The 21,977-nt window shown below is 38.3% G+C and overlaps 1 protein-coding gene across 1 annotated transcript; it reads left to right on the forward strand.

The window, feature by feature from the left end:
- The first annotated feature begins 11,752 nt into the window (after positions 1-11,752).
- On the forward strand, positions 11,753-21,825 carry LOC121952953 (trafficking protein particle complex subunit 14-like). The gene is made up of 13 exons (XM_042499839.1): positions 11,753-11,961; positions 12,578-12,918; positions 13,887-13,982; positions 14,692-14,821; positions 15,391-15,477; positions 15,757-15,877; positions 16,395-16,542; positions 16,745-16,827; positions 16,909-17,060; positions 18,344-18,480; positions 18,558-18,636; positions 19,620-19,734; positions 21,540-21,825. The coding sequence occupies exons 1-13, from the start codon at positions 11,766-11,768 to the stop codon at positions 21,694-21,696; spliced, it is 1,842 nt and encodes a 613-aa protein (XP_042355773.1). The 5' UTR covers positions 11,753-11,765; the 3' UTR covers positions 21,697-21,825.
- Positions 21,826-21,977: the final 152 nt, after the last annotated feature.

Below are 21,977 nucleotides of genomic sequence, written 5' to 3' on the forward strand. Positions count from 1 at the left end.
GGTATGTACATTGATTTGATTAGTTAAACATGTTTAACTAAATGGATTTCCACTCTAATAAACAATTATACCACAAACATGATTGACTTAAGTATAAAAAAGAAAAAAGAAGTTCTATTATATCTTTTGTAGCAAGAGTGCGAAATATGGCAGTGCTATAGCCTGTGACATCACAGAGTTGGTTTGCTTGACTGAGTCCAACAGATACAACAGACGAGATAGTGGAAGATAGAGCAGGGCTCGAATTAAACGCTTTCCCAGGGTCAGTGAACTCTGTTTTCAGGATATTAGAATGATTCATGCAGTTGTCCAATTGGGCAAGCAGAAATTAAATTAAATGATTAAATGCAATGTCAGATGTAGGGCTGGGTGATTAAGCAGATTTAATCTTCAATCATGATTTCTCTAGTTGAGCGGTGAAAATAGTCAAACTATAGTGTAAACCTAAACTTAGAGTGGTGTTGATTTTTTTTTAGGTGGTCCTATTTGTGCGTAGATAAAATGTATTTTGCTGCAGCCCCTGTCCACAGTTGCCAGAATCACTAATTTTACCCCATAGCTCTCATACAAAGACTTTGTTTGGGATATTTCTGTTACATTTAATTTACCAAAACTGCTTTGATTTCTTTTAGGAATATAATGAACACTTAACCCAACCCCCTATCCTCCTTTTGCATGAATCATCCACATACTACTGTATGCAAATAAGCATTTGACATCCTCAATATGCAAACGATAGATTAAAAATTTATTTCACTTTTATTTTCTGTCATGTTTCATTGTTTTTCAGTTAAATTGCTTTTAAAGTAAAGACATTCAGTGTTAAAAATAAATATCAGAGTTAATGTTCAATAAATGCATGATGTTCTCAAAGCCAAAGACTAGTTGTGTTAAATAATTATTCACTATTTTATCTTTTTAGACATTTGTGTGAAATTTTAGCAAATGCATTCTTAAGTTATGGCCAAAAACTTATTTCATGAAGTTGCAGTGACCTTGACTTCTGCCCTTCAACCACCAATTTGTAATTGGTTCATTCATGAGTCCAAGCGGACGTTTGTACTAAATTTGTCCTATGACTACGGATATAACGATGCACCACTAGGCAGTTAAAAATCAATAAAAAGTATGTGTGAGATTCAAATCAGTGAAATGAAAAATGAACCACAAGACACTTTTTGACGAGCAGAGGGAGTAATCTAATTATGCCTTTGCCTGCTCAACGTGCTACGTCACTATGTGTTCAACATCTTACATCATGTCCGTGACCTCGACCACATAAATAAGTCTGGAGTGTGGTGGCATTTGAGCTTCCTCAAGTCAAAAAGAAATAGATGAGAAGACAACAAAAGACAAAAACAGTCTGCAAATATTGCAAGAGGAAGTTGAACTACACAAATAGTACAACTAACATGATGCAGCATGTGAGCCAGCATCATAGTGAGGAGCTCCGATCTGCCCTGCCTACATACGTTACTCCTTAACGACAAAAACAAAAAAAAAACAACTAAACGGCCAAAAAATATCAAAAACTACATGTCCAAGCCACACTGACAAGCACATTTGCAACCCCGCTCACCCACAAGAGTACAAGAGCCAAAGAGAGAGCCCGAATTATCAACCAGGAGTGGGAAATGGTCAACTTAGCTCTTCAAACTCGCCCTCTCTGCTTTCCCCTCTAGAAAAAGCAAGTCTTTCCATACCAGCCACCTCTGTCCCAGTGAAAGGGCTTTTTTTTAACAGCAGAGAACATTTTGAATGTACAGAAATGCATTCATTACATTGTTTGTGTTTATACCCTACCTCAGAAATAAAAAGGGATTCTTAAATTTCACATAGAAAAGAAGAGAAATTGCAGTATTTTGTGTAATTTTTGTTTGAAATAATTAACAGAATATTTTTCAGTTATAATTTTTCTGTAATCGTGAGCCCAGTATCATGAATCGTATCAATCAATCCTTTTTTTTCAAACTCAGGGTTAAATTAAAAGACAAAACATCACATATAATATATAAAGTAAAATCATGTCATAAAAATAGTTCAATCAATGCCAACAAAGAGACATCTACACCAGTGTCTCCACAGCTGGGACTGGTGACGTGTTGTGTTATACCTTATGTTGGATAGAGGTACTATTATCTCATTCTCAGAGCCACCAAGCCGGCATATAAATTTATACATGAAGTTCCTCAAAACAGCTTGGAGGGTATGAACTCCTGCAGAAGCATTAATTTCACTGGCACTACACCACCTAGATCTCTGGAGTAATATTCTCATGGTATAAAGTCGTGAGTTGAGTGAATCGTTACATCCCTACCTATGACCACCGAAATCCAATTAGCTCATCTCTAAGTCCAAGTACACGTTCATGCCATATTTGAAGAAACTCCTTCAAGGGGTTTTTGAGATATTGTTATCACAGGGATGGGACAGACGCACGGACAGATGGAAAAACGGAAAATAATGCTTGCCTGTTGTTGGCTGGGTAGCCTATAGCTATCAGGCCAACAGGTAGACTCACCTTCGCTAAGCAGACCCAGTCTTCAAAGTTTTCATGTCCAGGTAAAACAAGTTCTGCTGCTTTTCGCTCTTTGGACGTTTCTGGACAGTGCTTTGGTGTTTTCAGTACCATCAGATCCGTTGAAGAAGACACTTTGATCTCACTGCCACGTGGTTACATTGTTCACGTAGCTATTCCAGACAAATGTGCTGTCGATCTGTTTGAATGGTTTCCAGAGGGACAGACAGCAGCATCAGGTATATCTGCAGTAAATATGGGGACATATTAATGCATAATATGCAGTGATTATCTTGGTGACTACACTTAAATTCAGTATAACAGTTTTTTTCTGATGATTCTGATGATTGACTGTTTCCATAATACAGAATACATTTACAGTATGTATGCATTAATATTTGTCTTGTGTTCCATGGTCCTAATTACTCACATTGTAATATTACCTTATGATAGGATTCATGTAAACATGCACAAGTGAGCACAAAGGAATGCCCACATGTGCTTGATTAAAGCCAAGAAAGTTGGGTCAAAGGGTTTCCTTGAATGGGCAGTCTTCGGCTCTTCAAAAAAGTTAAGCAATAGGCTACCTGCAAAACTTTTTACTGTGATCATCCACATCTATGCTGCATATCTTATCACCTGCCATTAATGTCCTGCTTAACAAATTATATATGTAATAACTTGGTACTTGATACCTTTAAGGTACTGACCAAAATAACTCACTGCTAAGTAGTATCCAAACATCTACAGTCAAATGATACCTGAATTTGATCCTTTTTGCATTGGGGGTCTGATCCTGTCTCCCTGCCGTATCAGAAGACTTAATGCTTTTGGAGAACAGTCAGTTCAGCGTCTGCCTGCTGAGCACAAGCTACACAGGTGCAGCAGCAGCCAACATTCAATGCCACGCCATGAGGAAACCGGAAGCAGCAAAGAAAAGTTTAGTTTATAGCGTTGATGAAAAGCTGTGTGATGCTAACAAATAGCCCCGTTACTGTGTGTGTGCGGTCACGCTATAGACTGTATATAAAGATGGACAACATGACAGCTCCCCCAGTGTGTAGCTTTTAAATCTGGATCGCCCCCTGGTGTCTGACTGCAGTATAGGTCATAAAGCCTGCCACTCCATGTTGGTTAATGGGCACAGACCAAACTAAGAACTCAAAATTCACGCCAAATAAATTTTTCCCAAAGATGGTCTCTGTCACTGAAGGTAGTTCTCATCACCCTGATGTTTGTTCAAGTGTTTGTTTTTATGTAAGCTTGGTTTTAAGCAGCATTTAATTCTACAAAAAGGGGATTTTCTGCCATGATTGACAGCTGTGGCAGCCAATCCATGCATTCACATTCAATGAGGCTGCTCATGATTTGGTTGGACGGGTGTTTTGGAGGAAGCTCCCCCACCCTGGATATCACCATAATAATAATCACCGTGCATAATTCAGCCTCACTCAAACATATTAGCAGGGAGAAGTGGGGGCGAGTCGTCCATCTTTATATACAGTCAATAGGTCAGGCAGACTGTCACAACTTTATCCAGGGCAAAGCTCACAGCAGCCGGGGCAGCAGTAGCTTAAATTTCTTTGGTAACCACACGTCACAACCCAAATCCAACAAAATATCTAAGTCTAACACCATTGGTGGCCAGCTGGGTTGTTTTAAGAGGATATTGAGAGGTGTTGTGTTGGTAAACTGGGTGCAGTAATCTTCAGGTGCCATAAAACAACTGCTATAATGTGCTCCCTCTATCTTAAAGTTTTAAAGTATACAAGCCACTCCATTCACATTATGGGTATTGAATCAAGTACTCTACTGGTATCAGTATCACTTTAAAGGTACTGATATCATAATTTATTAAAAATGATACCAATCCTTAGTTATGAGTGCATAAACAAGAAACAGCCATGCAAGACACAAGCTACCCATGGCATCTAGCTGAGCTGTCCATAACTTTTATGTATTCGTATGTGATTTTATGTTGTTTTATTGCTGTTGTTTTATGAAAGGTAATCTTGAGTGTCCTGAAAGGTGCCCATAAATAAAATGTATTATTATAAGTCACTGTAATCAGACGCAGTAATACGGCTGCAACTAAGTGTTGGTAACTTTATTAGTAAATCTTAGGGCTAAAGATAAACTTTGTATGCCAACAAAAACAAAAAATGAGGAATTAGTTTGAGGTAAATGTAACGGTACATCTAGTTAAGGAAGCTAGAAAGGTGTTGCTTACCTTACCTTACTAACTACAATCTAACTACCTATTTTCTTATCAACATTGGCTGAAGCTGGCTACATAAGTTACCACTATTGAATAGATTCATGAGAGGTCAAAAATGTTATTTCATCAACTTACCAGTGAGGGTGCTAATGAGTTGCCATTTGGAGAGCACTGCTGACCGTCATCTGGGTTTAGGCCTTCCATTCAAAGTCGTAAATCGCATTTTTTTCACAAACATTTTTTGATTGGAAGAACCTATCTTAGCCAGCAATCTGGATGACACTTGTGTAACTTTTAAGCTGCTTTTTAATGTTGATTTTGTTGTCTTGTGCCTCCCTATTAATACTGTTATTTTTATATGTGCAGATGTTTTTTCACAAAACATTTTTGATTTAAAGAACTTACCTTGGCGAGCACTCTGGAGGAAACTTTTAAGTTAACTTTAAAGCTGATTTTGGGGTCCAGATCAGCTGATCTGAATCTGTCCAATCAGCTGTGAGCGTGTTCACTCTAAGTTCGGCACGTGCACGACCTCCATAAAAAGCCCTGAAGCAGTGAGGGAGAGGATAAATGCTGGTCTTCATCTGGGTTCAGGTCCTCAGGGGGAAAACGCTCTCTGAAGCAGAAAATGAAAATGAAATCATGAAATGAAATGAAAACATCGTTCAGAAAGGTCGACGGATTTCACTCCGCCGTGATCGTGGGCCGACCTCACTTTGGTTTGATTCGTATTTGACGTTAAACGGAGTAAATCTTCGTTCGGCGGCCGTTTGAACGTGTAGTCGTTTAAAGGCCAACAGGATGCTGTTTGGACACATAAATGTCCTCTGGACTCATGTCCTGCTGAGGACATTCATATTTAATATTGATATAAAGCTCACAGCAAAAACACCACAGGAGCTTTGTTTATGGGCCTGAGAGTTACTGTGATGATTGTGGGTTAGATTATGGTGACACACGTGTGGGGACGGGACTTTTATTAACTGATATTTATTATTGATTTGGTTTACTGTCTTTTACTGTATGGTGGTATTTTAGCTTCTTGGATGATTTAAATTTTAAATTTAATTTATTATTGGAGTTTTGTTTTATTTTATTCTTTTTACTATATTAATTTTATATTTTATTTCTTATTTTTTATATACTTTATCCATACTGGAGTCATTGATGTGAAGTCATTTCTACATGAGCGATTACTTATTTTTGGACTTCTTTGTGCAGTTAGAGTGAACAACACAGACCTGAATGGGGGAAAAGACAGATAGCTGAAGTCTGTCTGGCTTTGTTGTGTTGCTGTAATGTTGTATGTTGTTTTTATGGCATGAAATTGTATTTTCTTTTATTTTTTAAGACTCTTTCAGAAAATGTTGTGAAATGAGACGACGCTTGTTTTCTCTTTCTTATATGAGGATGGGTGGTACACCAGTTACTGTCATTATTTGTTAAGAAACACACTCACAGGTGATTCATTGTCTCACACCTGCGCACACGACATAGGCAGAGCATTATCTGTTCGGATCAGTATTGTAAAAAAATGTGTTTAAAACTCTTGAAGAAGGTCATAGACCTACATTCTGTTGTATATCACATTTTCTAAATACTTAAGAAAACTTGTAAAATTGACAGCAGACAGTGTTTATATTAACTATATGATGAATATACACTTACCTGTAACATACTGTATCTTAACAATTTCTCCAAAACTTTCTGATTGACTCATGATATTTTAACCAGTTCATGAACCTACAGCCATAACCACTGAGCACTTCCCTGAGAGCCTGTAGCTCCACCTGTCTCCAGTCTCCTGCCACTGCAACTGCTGCTGCTGCTGCCTGATAACAGATTTCACAAAAATATCACATACATGTACTCTGGGTAATTCTGAAAATATGAAGCTAACAGATCACTGATAAACATCTTACAGCTTTTCAGACATATGATATGTAACATTGCACATAGTAGGTCTATGCTATATTGTTATATTATTATATTATTACTTTATTTATGTATTAAATTATGATAGAATTACTAACGGCACCAGTTCCTTACAATTTAAGTTTTTCCTCCAAGATCCAACATAGTTTTTTCCCTTAAGTTGTCATTTACTTTGTCAATAGTAAACTTGCCTTATTGTAAGAGGAATGAGTATAATACTTATGAAGGTCATACAATGCACAATGTAAATGTTTTGCTAACATTAAATGTTAACTAAATACAAACATGTCAATTAATGTTAAATATCTATCTAAATATGTAACTTAACGTTAAATTATAATTTCAACATGTTCGCTAATGTTAAAAGTGAGCTAAACATGTTACTTAACATTAAATGTTTATTCATATATGTTAGCTATTGTCAAGTTAATTTAATGTCAGGTAACATTAAATATTTCTTTAAATATGTAAGCTAACATTTAATTAGAATTCAAACATGTCAGTTAATGTTAAATGTGAATGTAAACATGTTAGCTAATGTTAAATGTGAATATAAACATGTTAGCTAATGTTAAATGTGAACTTAAACATGTTAGCTAATGTTAAATGTGAATATAAACATGTTAGCTAATGTTAAATGTGAACTTAAACATGTTAGCTAATGTTAAATGTGAATATAAACATGTTAGCTAATGTTAAATGTGAATATAAACATGTTAGCTAATGTTAAATGTGATATAAACATGTTAGCTAATGTTAAATGTGAACTTTAACATGTTAGCTAACATTACATGAAAAGCAGAACATGTTAGCTAACATTACATGAAAAGTCGAACATGTTAGCTAATGTTAAATGTGAATGTAAACATATTAGCTAATGTTACATGAAAAGTTAAACATGTTAGCTAATGTTAAATGTGAATATAAACATGTTAGCTAATGTTAAATGTGAACTTAAACATGTTAGCTAATGTTAAATGTGAGTATAAACATGTTAGCTAATGTTAAATGTGAATGTAAACATGTTTAGCTATGTTACATGAAAATGTTAAATATGTTAGCTAATGTTAAATGTGAATGTAAACATGTTAGCTAATGTTAAATGTGAATATAAACATGTTAGCTAATGTTAAATGTGAATATAAACATGTTAGCTAATGTTAAATGTGAACTTTAACATGTTAGCTAACATTACATGAAAAGCTGAACATGTTAGCTAACATTACATGAAAAGTCGAACATGTTAGCTAATGTTAAATGTGAATGTAAAATATATTAGCTAATGTTACATGAAAAGTTAAACATGTTAGCTAATGTTAAATGTGAATATAAACATGTTAGCTAATGTTAAATGTGAACTTAAACATGATAGCTAATGTTAAATGTGAATATAAACATGTTAGCTAATGTTAAATGTGAACTTAAACATGATAGCTAATGTTAAATGTGAATGTAAACATGATAGCTAATGTTAAATGTGAATAAACATGTTAGCTAATGTTAAATGTGAACTTAAACATGTTAGCTAATGTTAAATGTGAATATAAACATGTTAGCTAGTGTTAAATGTGAACTTAAACATGTTAGCTAATGTTAAATGTGAATATAAACATGTTAGCTAAATGTTAAAATGTTGTGAACTTAAACATGATAGCTAATGTTAAATGTGAACTTAAACATGTTAGCTAATGTTAAATGTGAACTTAAACATGTTAGCTAATGTTAAAGCTAAAATGTTAGCTAATTAAATGTGAACTTAAACATGATAGCTAATGTTAAATGTGAACTTAAACATGATAGCTAATGTTAAATGTGAACTTAAACATGTTAGCTAATGTTAAATGTGAATGTAAACATGTTAGCTAATGTTACATGAAAAGTTAAACATGTTAGCTAATGTTAAATGTGAATATAAACATGTTAGCTAATGTTAAATGTGAACTTAAACATGATAGCTAATGTTAAATGTGAACATAAACATGTTAGCTAATGTTAAATGTGAATGTAAACATGTTAGCTATGTTACATGAAAAGTTAAACATGTTAGCTAATGTTAAATGTGAATATAAACATGTTAGCTAATGTTAAATGTGAACTTAAACATGTTAGCTAATGTTAAATGTGAACTTAAACATGTTAGCTAATGTTAAATGTGAATAAACATGTTAGCTAATGTTAAATGTGAATGTAAACATGTTAGCTAATGTTACATGAAAAGTTAAACATGTTAGCTAATGTTAAATGTGAATGTAAACATGTTAGCTAATGTTAAATGTGAACGTAAACATGTTAGCTAATGTTAAATGTGAACGTAAACATGTTAGCTAATGTTAAATGTGAACGTAAACATGTTAGCTAATGTTAAATGTGAACTTAAACATGTTAGCTAATGTTAAATGTGAATGTAAACATGTTAGCTAATGTTAAATGTGAACTTAAACATGTTAGCTAATGTTAATGTGAACGTAAAATGTTAGCTAATGTTAAATGTAAACATGTTAGCTAATGTTAAATGTGAACTTAAACATGTTAGCTAATGTTAAATGTGAACTTAAACATGTTAGCTAATGTTAAATGTGAACTTAAACATGTTAGCTAATGTTAAATGTGAACTTAAACATGATAGCTAATGTTAAATGTGAACTTAAACATGTTAGCTAATGTTAAATGTGAATATAAACATGTTAGCTAATGTTAAATGTGAACTTAAACATGTTAGCTAATGTTAAATGTGAGTATAAACATGTTAGCTAATGTTAAATGTGAATGTAAACATGTTAGCTATGTTACATGAAAAGTTAAACATGTTAGCTAATGTTAAATGTGAATGTAAACATGTTAGCTAATGTTAAATGTGAATATAAACATGTTAGCTAATGTTAAATGTGAACTTAAACATGTTAGCTAATGTTAAATGTGAACTTAAACATGATAGCTAATGTTAAATGTGAACTTAAACATGTTAGCTAATGTTAAATGTGAACTTAAACATGTTAGCTAATGTTAAATGTGAACTTAAACATGATAGCTAATGTTAAATGTGAACTTAAACATGATAGCTAATGTTAAATGTGAACTTAAACATGTTAGCTAATGTTAAATGTGAATGTAAACATGTTAGCTAATGTTACATGAAAAGTTAAACATGTTAGCTAATGTTAAATGTGAATATAAACATGTTAGCTAATGTTAAATGTGAACTTAAACATGATAGCTAATGTTAAATGTGAACATAAACATGTTAGCTAATGTTAAATGTGAATGTAAACATGTTAGCTAATGTTACATGAAAAGTTAAACATGTTAGCTAATGTTAAATGTGAATATAAACATGTTAGCTAATGTTAAATGTGAACTTAAACATGTTAGCTAATGTTAAATGTGAACTTAAACATGTTAGCTAATGTTAAATGTGAATATAAACATGTTAGCTAATGTTAAATGTGAATGTAAACATGTTAGCTAATGTTACATGAAAAGTTAAACATGTTAGCTAATGTTAAATGTGAATGTAAACATGTTAGCTAATGTTAAATGTGAACGTAAACATGTTAGCTAATGTTAAATGTGAACGTAAACATGTTAGCTAATGTTAAATGTGAACGTAAACATGTTAGCTAATGTTAAATGTGAACTTAAACATGTTAGCTAATGTTAAATGTGAACGTAAACATGTTAGCTAATGTTAAATGTGAACTTAAACATGTTAGCTAATGTTAAAATGTGAACTAAACATGTTAGCTAATGTTAAATGTGAACTTAAACATGTTAGCTAATGTTAAATGTGAACTTAAACATGTTAGCTAACACTGAATGTGACCTAAGTTACAAACATGCAACTTCATGTTCTCACTCACATTTTTACTTTTCTTCAGGTGACCTGGAGTCCTCCATTTTCGGAAAACAAGTTCAGAATAAAAAGTTTTACTTTACACTGGCTGTAACTGACTTTCTACCGGAGGTTACGTCCCGCGTTTTTTTTCCGAATTTAAACAAAAATGGCGGCAGTAGAGACTACACTAATGTAACTTGTCAAAACAGACCCGTCTCCCAACCGTCGACCTGACGTCTTTAGCCGAGCGAACAACCGACGTAACTCACGACCGACTCGACTCATAACACCGACGGTCTGGGGCCCTAATGTTCGCTAAAACCAGCCTGAGAACCACTTCGCGCTTTGGGTTGCCAGATAATCCGCAGGATCCCCCGTTTCTGACTGACCCCCGCTCACAATTTTCTCTTAAAAATAAGAGGTTTTCTCTCAGTTTCCCATTTTAATAATTACCCAAACATTTGACAAGAAAATTGTCTAATTCTCTTAAATCATCAAATAAAAAAAAACAAACAAAAATGTGAATCGCCAGTGAAAAAAACAAAAAGAAAAAAGCATGCATGTTATTTTTTTGTTGTTTGTGTGTGTTTGTTTGTTTTTCTAATGAGGTAATCAGGTCACATTTTTATGCCTTTTAATGCACCCTGGATCTTTAGTTATCCTGAACCTTTTTTAGATAGATAGACAGATAGACAGATAGATAGATAGATAATACCTAATCAGCAAAACAAAATAGTGATTACTAGGACAACTACAACAAAAATAACATAATGGGAATAGTATTGATAAAAAAATAATTAATAATAATAACTATTATTAGTGCTCTTATCTCTATGTTTAACCCCGATAACTGTCCGTGCTTTTACTTTGAAAATGTGGACAGGGAGTGTATATATATACACACATACTACAAAAGAAAATCAGCATATAAAAACAGAAAAACAAAGAGGGTTATAAGCAAAAAGTAGGCACAGTAGGGAATATCAGTTATATGTTTCCTTTATGTTTTAATTTATATTAAGATGTATATAGCGTCTGTGGTGCAGTCTGACTGTGTCAGTTAATAAAGTGTCCTCTGCGGGGCGCCGTGCTCTTATCTCTATGTTTAACCCCGATAACTGTCCGTGCTTTTACTTTGAAAATGTGGACAGGAAGTGTGTATTGTGTCCGTGGTTGACTCCGGTCCTCCTCCTCCTCCTCCTCCTCCTCCTCCTGCTGCTGCTGCTGCTGCTCCTCCTCCTCAGCCTCCTCCGGTCGTCGCCATGGTGCAGATGATGGAGTCTCAGTGCGAGTATTTCATGTATTTCCCGGCGGTGCCCATCACGGATCTGTCGGACCCGGCCCGCTACCGGACGCTGCCCCGCAGGAGCCACCTGTACCTGGGAGAGACGGTGCGCTTCCTGCTGGTGCTCCGCTGCAGGGACGCTGCAGGGGCGACGCCGACCGAGCCCGGCCCCGGTAAGAGGAGGAGGAGGAGGAGACAAACACAGAGAGATTTTGTTATTCTCTCAGGAATATCGATTTAAATAAAAAACGATGGAAATCAAATGAATCATTTTGATTTCGCTCTGGGAGGAGAGAGTTGATATATTATTCGGTTTCGAGCTTAAACAATAAAAAAGAGGGCCTAGATATGGATTTGTGTATATGAAATTTGGTTAAAAAATACTCAGATTAATGATACAGTATTGACGGGTTTAACCCTTCAGAACCTGGACTGACACCAGTTTTCTTGCATTCAGATGAGTTAATTGGTTTGATTTCTTTTGAAAATGGGGGAAACGAGCAACTTGGCAAGAAGTGTCCCACAAACTGCACGATATTCCTAAGAGGTGACAAGAAAATAACTTTAAAAATAATTGTTTTTAAAATGGGCAAAATTAAAAATAAATAAATGGGAAAACTATATTTATAATTATAATAAGTATATATTTAAATAATTCAGAAAAATACATTTGTTTACATATGTTACATATGTTTTTTAATTTTTCCTGTCTGCATATTTATCAGGAAATTTTTTTTGTATTCCTTTTTACAGATTTTTTTGCTGTGCGTTCACATGATTTTCCAACAGGGGGCGCAGACGGCACTGCCGCCGGCTTTGGGACGGAGTCTGCAAGCAGCCGGGCGTGGAGGGAGCTGGCCGGCTCTCTGTGCGCCGTGGCCAGCGTCAGTCCGGGTGAAAGTAGCCGCCATCGTGGGAACCACCACCAGCATCACCACGACTACCAGAGCAGCGGGGACGAGGCCAATGACGACGGCGAGGAGGACTACATCGCCGCAGCGGAGGCGGCCATCGCGGCGCTCGGCAGCAGGGTGGACTCCCGCTGTCGGAGCTTCAGGGACTGCAAGCCGCTGCTCATCCACAACTCATCTGGGACAGCGGCGAGGGAGTTCCGCAGGGCGCCTGTTCAGGTACACTGGCAACGATACTCACAATGAGGGCGAACCTCAATATCTCTGCGACTATGGGGCGGATTGCTGTGAAATTTTGGTTAAACTTTCAGGATCCTCAGAGGTCGCCTTTCGACTCATCTTTCAGTGTTACCTGCAGGTCAAAACGCTTTCCATTAATCAAAGAAATATCTCAACAATTATAAAAATTTAATATGAAATTTTGTGCTCACATACATGATCCCCAGAGAATGAATCCTACTGACTTTCGTGCTCTTCCTATCCTCCCTACCCCTGACTGTCACCAGCAAGTCAGAGTTTCCATCATCCAGTGAAATATCTCAACTTCTTTTGGATTATAAGTTTTTGTACAGACATTCATGATCTCCAGAGGACGAATCCTTCTGACTTTGGTGCTCAGGAGGTTTTATCAGGTCAAAGTTTTCCATCATCAATGGAAATATTTTGACATCTTTTGGATGGATTGCTGTGAAATTTTGGGAACACATTCATGATCCTCAGAGGTTGAAATATACCCCCAGATATAGTCCCCAGAGGACTAATCCTACATACACTGGTGCCCACCTGACATATCCTTTAGTGTCACCGGCAGGTCAGAATTTTCCATTATCCAATTAAATATCTCAACAACTATTGGATTAATTGCTATGAACATTTGTAAAGACATTTATGATCCCCAGAGGATGAACCCTACTGACTTTGGTGCCCAAGAAAGCTCAAAAGGTCAATGTTTTCCATTATTCATAAAAAATTTCAACATCTCTTGGACAGATTGCTGTGAAGTATTGGGCAAACAGTCATAATCCCCAGAAGACGAATCCTGCAGACTTTTGTGCCCTCCTGACTTATCAAAGATCAAAGTTTTCGATTATCTGGTGCAATATCTCAACATCATTTGGCTGGATTATAAAAATTTGGAGTTGTGGCTGTATGAGTTCACTGTCTGTGTGTCTCTGTGTCCCCGTCAGTCTCCTCTGGACGAGCCGGTGGTTTTGACCGATGAAGTGATCTTCCCCCTCACCGTGTCTCTGGACAAACTCCCGGTCAGCACCCTGAAAGTCAAGGTCAGGAGGATCATCTGTCAGTCTGTCTGCCTCCATCAGTTTGTTGGTAAAGTTTGGAAACTGGAAAGAATTAGTGTCCCAAGAATGACAGGTCCTCAATGTGCAGCAGAGATGCTCAACTCAAATTTCGAAATTTCAAATTTGTCCGATTTTAGATTTTTTTTTTTTAAATTACAATTTCTGGCTGTGATAAATGTTGAAATTCTTCAGAGAATTTTTCTTTTAAATCAAAATAAAATTCCCAACATTTATTCTTTAAAAAATTGGCAAAATGTTTTAAAAAAAAAATAAAATCGCCATTTAAAAAAATAAGATAATTTAAGAAAATAAGACCTTCGGGGTTTGGTGGGTGAGTTTTCTTTAAAAACCAGCAGTACAATAAATACAAAAACAGCCATTTAAAGTCGTATGTCCCTCCCCCTAAAACACAAGTTTGTCCCCAGAGGATACTCATATCCACACAGTGTTAAATATTTTTGCTAAGTACTGATCATCGACAGGACACACGAGACCTGGATTATTCAGTCCGTTAACAGATAATCTGATTAAGTTTTGCTGTTAAATGTGAAACGTTCAGCTTTTTGGATCCTCGTTTCCAGGTAACACAGAAACTGAAATACAAATGTTCATTTTGTGTGTGAACTATTATGTGTTTTTTCTTCTGTGTGTGTGTGTGTGTGTGTGTGTGTGTGTGTGTGTGTGATTTCAGGTGATGGTCACAGTTTGGAAGAAGGAGGCGGAGAAAGCCGAGGTGCAGGAGCTCGGCTACCTGAGCGTCCTGCAGCAACGAGAGCCGACACACACCTTCAGACACGACCTGAACACCTTCAAGGCTCAGGGTACAACACACACACATTTTTAGGACTTTAGGATGTTAATAGGATTTTAAAAGGTTTCAAGGTTGACAAGCGTGGATTTTAGGACATTTGTAAGATTTAAAGCTGTTTTTTAGGATTTTAGGGCTTTTGTTGGATTTTAGGATATTTCTAGGATTTTAGGACGTTTTTCTGAATTGAGGACAGTTCTACTACTTTAGGACATTTCTTGTTTTTTATGACAAACATGGATTTTAAGACATTATTCGAATTTTAAGGAGATTCTAGAATTTTTTCATGTTTCTATGATTTTAGGACATTCTGGGACTTTATGATGTTTTCTTGGTTCTTCTGAGAACCCCTTTATATTCCTGTGGTTTCATTTTAAAAGAACCCTTGCAGAGCCCTTTCTTCACAAAAGGGTTCCTCAGAGTCAAATGGTTCTGGGTGGAACATCGGCCCCTCAGGAAGAACCTTTTTGGAACCCTTAATTTTAAAAGTGCTGTTATTTGTGCAGCATTTCACAGACTGAGTGATTATAGATGACGATAATAATCGTCGGTTGGTTGATTTGTGTCTCCGTCCGTCCACAGTGAGCACCACTCTGACCGTCCTGCCACCTCCCACCGTCCGCTGCAAACAGATGACCGTCTCCGGGAGACACCTCGCCGTCCTCAAAGGTCAGAGGTCATGCCTCATGTGTGTTGTTATCGATATTCACGGCAGCCGGCGGCTTCGTGGTGTAACGCGGTGGAGGAGACGATTTTATTGTGGTGAAGACAGGAAATGACCGAAACCTGAACCTTCTCTCTTCATCCAGTCAGCGATCACGTTTGTCTCTGTTCATCACTAAAGTGCTCCTCAGAGGTTTTGAGGTTTGACTGAAAAAGTCAAATCAGAAAATGTATTTTATCCCACACATCTGAACTTTTATTTTCCTAATTCTGTGTTTGTCTCAGTGCTGAACGAGTCGTCTCAGGAGGAGGTGAGTGTTCGGGAAGTTCGGATTTTACCGAACCTCAACGCCTCCTACCTTCCCATGATGCCAGATGGCTCCGTGCTGCTGGTGGACAACGTGTGGTACGTACACATTTACATCAGTGATACTCAACCCACGGCCCGTGGGCCAAATCTGGCCCCTGACAGGGTGCCTGGTGGCCCCCCAACTGTTTTCTAATTGACAATAAAAATAAAATGAATAGTTTTTGTCCTTTTAGTCTCCATAAGGTGTCAGAGACCTAAAACAGCATCAAAATAGAGCTTGATCAAAAAAAGAGGCAGAGGAGGATCCCCTACACCCCCGACAGGGGACACAGCTGAGACACTGATGTCCTAAAATCACAGAATTGTCCTCAAATACTAGAAACGTCCTAAAATCCTTAAAAATGTCCTGAAATCCTAAAAATGTCCTAGAATCCTAGTAACATGTACGGGGCTGCTGTGACTGGCCCCTGGTCCCTGCATTACATCATAGTCTGAGCGAATGCTTGATTCTGATTGGCTGCAGTTAAATTGTCGCACTGCGAGGTAATGCTCGCCGTCCTCGGCAGTTTGAGAGTTTGACGGCGCTCTTGCTGCTTCCTGTCCCGCTCTGCAGCCACCAGTCCGGCGAGGTTGGCATGGCGTCCTTCTGCAGGGTGGACAGCCTGGCCTGCCGCCTTCCCAGCATGCTCAGCGCCCTGGAGGAGCACGACTTCCTGTTCCAGTTGCACCTCAACGACATGCCGCAAGACGACTCCAACGAGGTTCACGACCTTTTGTGTTTGTCTTATTGACGTTTGTTGACGGCTGCGTTCAGTTTCATGATGAACTTTGAGGGTTTTTGTGTTCGGCTTTAATCTGAAACTCGCTGTCGGGGTCCGGACACGAACATTTTTAAAATCTGATGAATAATCTGGTTAAAAGCATAAAGTGTGTGTCAGTTCTCAGAGTGTGTTTTGTGTCCAGGGGCTGGAGGTTCCTCTGGTCGCCGTGCTGCAGTGGTCAACTCCCAAGATGCCTTTCACCAACTGTATCTACACCCACTACAGGTAAGAGCCAGCAGGAACCATTTTAAGCGGTAACCTTGGCGACGCCAGCAGGAGGAGTAAGACACATTGTCCCCCTCTCAGGTTGCCGAGTATCCGTCTGGACCGTCCTCGCTTCGTCATGACGGCGAGCTGTCCGAGCACCGTCAGGGTGAAGGAACACTTCAAGGTCAAATACGTCCTGCTCAACAACCTGCAGGACTTCCTGGCCGTCCGGCTCGTGTGGACTCCGGAGGGTCAGTGTGCCGTCTCACTCTTTGTGTTGCTGTGAGGACAGTTCTGAGAAGACAAACTGGAGACATTTTGTCTTCACCCTGTAAAGGTCGGGTGTGGGGGATTTAGAGGTTTCTGTTGTCGAGGTTGCAGATTTCTGAGTGTGTAGAAGACACACGGCGTCTGACATGAAAACAGGAATGTCCCTTTTTAGAGCCAGAGTTTGGTTTGTCTGTCCTGGACCCGAAAAGTTAAAAACTGATAATGGACTCAAGGACTCAACTCGCTTTGCTTGGGGGCCAAATATAAGTCTCTAGGATTTTAGGACGTTTCTTAACTTTCAGGACGTTTTTATGATTTTAGGACATATTTGGGATTTAAGTACATTTCTAGGATTTTAGGACTTTTCTAGAATTTGAGGATGTCCCCAGCATTTTAGCATGTTTCCAATATTTTGGGACATTTCTAGGATTGGAAAAAAAGTCATTTTTAAGATTGTTATATATCTCCAAACATTTTTAGGATTATGGGGCACTTTTAGGATTTTAGAAAGTTTCTGAGAATCTTGGACATTTCCCAGATTTGGGACATTTTTAGGATTGTAGTACATTTTTAGTAGTTCAGGATGTTTCAAGGACGTAATGACGTCTCTAGGATTTTAGGATCCTTCATGCATTTTCATGATTTACGGACATTTATAGGGTTTTAGACAGTTTCTGGGATTTTGGACATATGACGGATTTAAGGACTTGTCTAAAATTTTTGGCCATTTCTAGGATTTAAGAACATTTTTCAGCTCTCAGTAAAAATCTCCTAAACAATGAACACTGAAGGAATTTTAACGAGGAAAAATTTCAGCTGATTAAAATCTGCAATCCTCACTGCCAGACGCCACTAAACCCCCAAAATCTGAAGCTTTACTGTAAATGATTTGATTAATGCAGCTGAAAGGGTGTAAGTGATCGATTTGCTGATTTTATTTTGTAGATTTTCAGATTTTTCTTGTGATCTTCGAGCTTTTGAAATGCTTTTATGTTCTTATTGTTTTTCCAGAATCATTTTTTGACTACAAAACGTCCGCTAAACATCTGTTAGGCCAAAAACAAATTATCCAAAACAACCAGATAAAACACCTTTAAAACGATCAGATCAGAGCGATTTATCACCATGAAACATGCAAACAGAGCAGAACCCTGCTGCTCCTGAACGCAGCACACCTGAGCGCCAGGATCACACTCAGCTGTGACGTCATCATTTAACATGAACCTGTGTGTGTGTGTGTGTGTGTGTGTGTGTGTGTGTTGAGGTCGAGGTCAGGGCGAGGACGCGTCGCTGGCCGCCGTGGTCTGTCACACTCCTCTCAGTAACCTCGGTCACTGTCGGAAAGGCAGCACGCTGTCCTTCAGCGTGGCCTTCCAGATCCTCAAACCGGGACTGTACGAGGTAGGACTCTGATGCCAGTCGGGACACGCTGAACTCCTCCTCCTCTCGTCTCATGGTCTCTGTCCGTCTGTCTGCAGCTGAGTCAACACATGAAGCTGAAGCTGCAGTTCACCGCCTCCGTGTCCAACCCGCCGCCGGACGCCCGCCCGCTCTCACGTAAGAACGACAACACTTTGCATCTGTTTGTGATTTTAGTTTTGAAGAAAATGTCAAAGAGCAGACGGGCAGATTATGGTATGGAGGATATTCTCAGCTGACTTTATCACGTCTGTCAGCGTGTCAGTTTTTATCTGTCCAGCTTTACGGAGCTTAACGTCTGTCCACCAATAATTTTAATTCAGACTAAAACAAAATCTGTGTGGTAATCTGTGTATCTACAAAAAACGCTCTCTAAGTCACAATAAAAATAATGTGATTGACACTGTAAATTGTTTTTGTGCTTTAAGTGTCCATAAGGTGCCAGAGGCAGAGGTCCTAGCTCCTAATGTCCTAAAATACTGGAAATGTCCTAAAATCCTAGAAACATCCTAAAATGTTAGAAATGTCCTAAAATCCGTGACACGTCCTTTGCGAAACATCCTAAAATCTAAGAAACATCCTAAAATCTGCGAAATTGCCACAAATCCCGATAATGTCCTAAAATCCCAATAGTCCCCTTTAATCCTAGACAAGTGCTATAATCCTAGAAACAACCTTAAATCCTGGAAAATGTCCTAAAATCTTGAAAATGTTGTAAAGTCCTAGAAACTACCTAAAATCCTAGAAATGTCCTAAAATTCGGGAAACGTCCTAAAATCCTAAAAGCATCCTATAATCCTAGAAACCACCTTAAATCAGAGAGACATCCTAAAAGTCAAGAAACGTTCTCAAATCCTAATAATGTCCTCAAATCCTAATAGTCCCCTTCAATCCTAGAAACAGCCTACAATTCTAATAAAGTCCAAAAATACTACAAATGTCCTAAAATCCTAGAAGCATGTTCGGCTCTGCTGTGAGGGGCCCCTGGCCTGCTGTCAGTTTGGAGCGTGGCCCCCAAAAGCAAAGCCAGCTGAGTGTCGCTGGTTTGGGACATTTCAGCATGTTAATGTGTGAATCAGGTTTCTGTGCTGATCGTGTCTCGTCCTCTCGTCACCGTCCAGGTAAGAACAGTCCGTCCAGCCCGGCGGTTCGAGACCTGCTGGACCGACACCAGGCCAGTCTGGGTCGATCGCAGTCGTTCTCCCACCAGCAGCCGTCTCGATCCCACATCATGAGGTAAAAGTCAAACGTAACGCTGTTTTCTTCTGTCGAGTCGTGGCATTTTTACATTTCAGACAATTCTGATGACACAAGTTTTTGTTTTTATACGCAAATTTGTTTTGTTTTAATCATTTATTTTGGGGGATTTTTGGACAATAGGTGGACAGAAACATCCTGAGCAGGTTTGGTTTCAGTCCTGTGGGGACACGATTAAGTCAAAGTACTTGTATTTAACAAACTATGATAGATAGTATTATTGTGTAGTTATTGTGTTTTTCTGCCTCCACGCTGGCAATTACAGCGTATTATGATTACAGCCGGCCGTCTCTTTCTCAAGAACAACTTTAGGGAATTTCTTCAATTTTGGCACAAACATCCACTTGGACTCAAAGATGAACTGATCAGACTTTGGTGGTCAAAGGTCAACGTGACCTTGTATCCATCTCATTCTTGTGAACTTGATTTCTCACGAACACCTTAAGGAAGTTTTTATTGTTTGTTGTTTTTTTTTTAATTTGGCACAAACATCTTCTTTCAGTCAAGAGAAACTAATTAGAACTTGGTGGTCAACGGTTCCTGTGACCTTGCATCCATCTCGTTCTTGTGGACGCGAAACTGCAAGAACGGACTGAGGAAATTTCTTGGCACAACTTGGCAAAAACGTCCACTTGGACTCAATAATGAGCTGTGCAAATTCAGTGGTCCAAAGTCGAGGTCTCTGTGACCTTGCATCCATCTCATTCTCTTTAACCCAATATCTCAAGAACGCCTTTAGGGAATTTCCTCAAATTTGGCACAAACGTCCACTTGGGCTCAAATATGAATTAATCAGAACTTGGTGGTCAAAGGACACTGTCTCTCCGCCTGAATTCATATGCTAATTGTGGAAAAATTTCGCACAAATGTCTGATAGAATAAAATGATGAAGTGTTGATATTTTATATCCTAAAGCTCAACTTCATCATGTTCTGCAAAAACACTTTTTTGGTGTTACTCACCGTCAAAAACACCCTGCAAATATATATATGAATATAAATATAAATGTGAATAAAGACACAAAATAACCATGAGGATTTTACAAAACTGAAACATGGTCACAAATTTGTGATCCGTGTTGTAAATTACTGAACTTAAACAGAAGAAACTGTCTGTCGGCTGCAGCAACACAAAGAGGGAAACTTCAATAAACACAAACTAAACAGACACAAAAAGACACAATTCGTGCTGCGTTTCATCGCAAATCTGAAGTCAGTAATTCCGTGTCCGGGTTTTTCTGCCTTCTGATCTAAATATGTTTCAGTGCATCTGTTAGAAAAACATTTATGGAGAAAACTTTTTGGCAATTTTGCAAAAACTTTTGTTAAACACAAATCAACTGAATGGAAATGAAACCACTAAAAAGCTGTTAAAACACGTTTCACAACGCAAACACACACCGCGTGTGCCGCCTTGTTGCTTTGACGTCAATTCAACCTACTCGTTCTACACGGATCCCGAGTTTCCAACTTGGAATCGCAACTTGAGTCGGAGGTCGTTTTTTCCCAGAGGTCCGAGTACAGTGGAAAGCGGCGTTGACTTCACTGCTTACTTACTGGTGTGAGAAGCACAAATATCACAGAGAAATGACCGAAATCAACTAAATCTGCCGGTCTACAATATGTGGCGGGAAAAATGCTCCGCCTCTGAAACGCACGACAGAGGACGAAACAACCTCGAGTCACAGCCAGGACGCACTGCCGGCACAAACTGAGCGTTAGACGACATCATTTAGAGGCTTTAGTGAGTCAATCTGTGTGTGTGTGTGTGTGTGTGTGTGTCAGGACGGGCAGCGCCATGGAGCGGCGGGCTATCACTCCTCCCGTTGGCTCTCCGGTCGGCCGGCCACTCTACCTGCCACCGCAGGACAAGACGCTGCTGTCGCTGGACAAGATCGCCAAGCGGGAGTGTAAAGTGCTGGTGGTGGATCCTGTCAGCTAGGAGGGAAGGAAACAAGGAGGCAAGGAGGAAGGAGATGAAAGGACAAGGAAACAGCAAGGAGAAACCTCAAAGGAAGGAAATACTTTTTGTTTACTTTGGAAATTGAATCAGTGGGAGGAAAAAAGGAAACGAAGGACAGAAAGAGAAACACCCGATGAAGATGAGCTCCTCTTTATTTTTGTTAAAACTGAACTTGGTTTGATTTCTTTCAAAAAAGATGCCAAAGAAAATGGTGAAAAAAGAAAAAGAAACAAAGAGAACATTTTTATTTATAGTCATTA

This window comes from Plectropomus leopardus, chromosome 13, assembly GCF_008729295.1.
Source record: "Plectropomus leopardus isolate mb chromosome 13, YSFRI_Pleo_2.0, whole genome shotgun sequence".
Taxonomy (NCBI): domain Eukaryota; kingdom Metazoa; phylum Chordata; class Actinopteri; order Perciformes; family Serranidae; genus Plectropomus; species Plectropomus leopardus.

Bases quoted from the DNA above. Each gene is read 5' to 3' on its own strand.
- LOC121952953 (XM_042499839.1), top strand. From the start codon at position 11,766: ATGGTGCAGATGATGGAGTCTCAGTGCGAGTATTTCATGTATTTCCCG. The intron at 16,828-16,908 runs GTAAGAGCCAGC...TCCCCCTCTCAG, and splicing joins TGTATCTACACCCACTACAG to GTTGCCGAGTATCCGTCTGG. The intron at 17,061-18,343 runs GTCAGTGTGCCG...GTGTGTGTTGAG, and splicing joins GCTCGTGTGGACTCCGGAGG to GTCGAGGTCAGGGCGAGGAC.